We start from the raw sequence: 2,500 nt of genomic DNA, 5'->3' as shown, positions 1-2,500 counted from the left end.
ATAGGTGAGAGAGAGAGAGAGAGAGAGAGAGAGAGAGAGAGAGAGAGAGAGAGAGAGAGAGAGAGAGAGAGAGAGTCTTACCGCTAAAACCAGGGTACTGGTGTGTAGTTTTTGGAAAGCTGTAAACGTTGTCTCGTACAGTTCCCGTCTTTCTGAGGACACTTCGCCTTTCGTCTGGTAGATCGACAGAAAGTGATAAAAACTTAACCAAGGTTACGTTATCAGGACTACCAACCCACAATGCCATTAAAAGGGGATAACATTTGAAAAATCATGGGTTTTGAATTTTTAAATCAAACTTTTGGAACAAAAATCTGGATTTTTTTTCTTTTCGATTGAACCAAAAGCACAAAAGGTTATTTTTCTTACCTGGCTCATTACAATAATAAACAATAGGAATAATTTTTTTAAAATAACAAAAGAAACCCCGAGGTCTTTAAATTGAAATTCGAAGTAGGGGAACCGTGTTCTCCAATACTAATCATATCCAAAGTATCCGGGGTTTGCGCTGGACTCAACGGCCTCTATATAGGTAGGTACTATCAGTAGACGATGGCTGGATCGCATCCCTTGCCCTACCTATCGGGTCCATCTCGAGGGTATTTTATTGCCCGGGAGAGAGAAACGCAACACTCTTCTGAGAAACCTGTCATGTCGGGAACAGCTAGGGGCGCCGACCAGGCTCTACTGGGGTGAGGACTCCTGCCATTCCATGGCACTACGCTATTCCACCAGCGAGGTGGGGCAGAGGCAAGAACGTTGATAAGGTAGATGCGAAGCTTCGCAAGTCTATGTAAATAGTGTCGGGAACGTTGCCAACAACACCAAAAATATGGGACTCCGGTAATGTCAGAGTAAGACCGTTTTCTCTCGTTTAAATGGATTTCACGTGAGGTTTTAATGTTTTTGTTGTTTTGCTGAGGAGCGGATAAGTTCTCATATAGAATTCATGTTCTGATCAATACATTTTACTATCCACAGTTTCTAGCCGCATAGTATGTACTTGGACCAAGTTATAGGGCGACTAATGACAAATATTATGTATGCCTTTTCAACTATTTGGAATTCCGATAGATCATAATCATGAAAAACAAAATATGGCCGCAAAAACTGTGTTGGACCAGCCAATACACGATACCAAATTTAACTCACTCAATCCTAGAAATTTTTGCTATTTATCAAAATTGGAAAAATGTATTTAAAATGAGCATGTAAATAGATGGTTTTGTTCAACTACCATTAACATCTAAAAACTAAAAACATTAGCGTTGATACTACGCCAATAATTTGTCTCAGAAAAAAGTAATAAATAGGCTTGGGGTAAAAGCAACCCGGGTAAACTAAGGATAGAGTCGGTGTTAGGGTTGAGTTGGTTAAGACCAAGGCCAACAACAAACGTAAGAACAGTTCGCAAACGACAGTTTCAAAATTTAAACCGTCAACGAATTGAAACGGTGTTATTGTGACCTCCTTCGCGAAGATATGATATCAAAATTAATTTTAGAACAAGTATGCCCACTATTTGGCCGAGTTGACAAGACCCCGACGTATATAAAGAAGAAAAAAAGGATATATTATTATAAGGAAGAAAAACATAGTCGACTTTAATTACTCTTAACCCTTTCATGGCACAGCTGAATTCAAATTTCTTTTGAAATCGTAATGGAGACCGTGGTAAAAGCCGTTTTCGTAAAATCTTTCACAAAAAGATCAATGTTGAGTTTTTTTTTATTATAATATAAAATGTGGACAAATTCGAGAAAAAAACGGCACAGGACGTCGGGTACTTGGTATGGCGGCTCTTCTCTATTTTGTCCGTACCCGACGTCTTTATCCGGAAAACGGCAGAGGACGGCAGTGCCGGGTCGTCGGAGTCAGTCTCCGGTGTGGATTAGCCCTGACACTGACCATGAAATTACGTCAAAAATACAAGTCTTTTTTTGTTTGTTTTGTTTTTGTTTTTAAGGGTTTTACGGCGCTTGCAACACATTTAGGTCATATCAGCGCCAGTAAAAAGGAAGAAAATGGGATAGTAAAAAGTTCTAGAATTACAATTAAAGCACCCAAGAGAAAGTAAGACATAGGGGAACTGGGAACAAATAGGGATCAGATGTAGATTCCAAGAGCATACCTTCAATGTACTTAGTTTGAGATCACCTATAACTCTCATTCGGACACAAGCACACAATCCTACAAAGAGGAATACACTCAAATGCTTACATTATACATTCAAAATAAAAAATATAATAATACATAACAGAGAGATGATTTACAAGGAAAAAAATATCATATCCCAAAAGAATAATTATGCATCTGACTGTTTCCCTCACAGTCAGGACTCCGGCCAGAGTCAGGACAAAACCAAGAAATCTCATCTCAAGACAAAGACAGAAAGCAAGTTGGAAAACAGATATAAGGGGATAGAAGACAGAGTACGTACCTCCCTGTCCTCTATGGGAGGTCAGGAACCCCACCCAGATACAAGTCTTTGGCCACAAAA

General features: G+C 39.3%; 1 protein-coding gene across 8 annotated transcripts in view; it reads right to left on the bottom strand.

Annotated features, from left to right (window-relative positions):
* The window catches only part of LOC144974652 (regulator of nonsense transcripts 2-like), a 75,572-nt gene that overhangs the window by 45,436 nt on the left and 27,636 nt on the right, over window positions 1-2,500 (bottom strand). For all 8 annotated transcript variants that reach the window (XM_078917735.1, XM_078917731.1, XM_078917727.1 and 5 more), the window contains one exon: window positions 82-174. In XM_078917735.1, the coding sequence (XP_078773861.1) occupies window positions 82-174 (93 nt within the window). The remainder of the gene's footprint in view (window positions 1-81; window positions 175-2,500) is intronic.

The sequence above is a fragment of the Berghia stephanieae genome, chromosome 6 (genome assembly GCF_034508935.2).
Source record: "Berghia stephanieae isolate SIO BIC M18660-M18661 chromosome 6, UCSD_Bste_1.3, whole genome shotgun sequence".
In the NCBI taxonomy this organism is placed as follows: Eukaryota; Metazoa; Mollusca; class Gastropoda; order Nudibranchia; family Aeolidiidae; genus Berghia; species Berghia stephanieae.
This window is presented reverse-complemented; position numbering and strand designations above follow the sequence as displayed.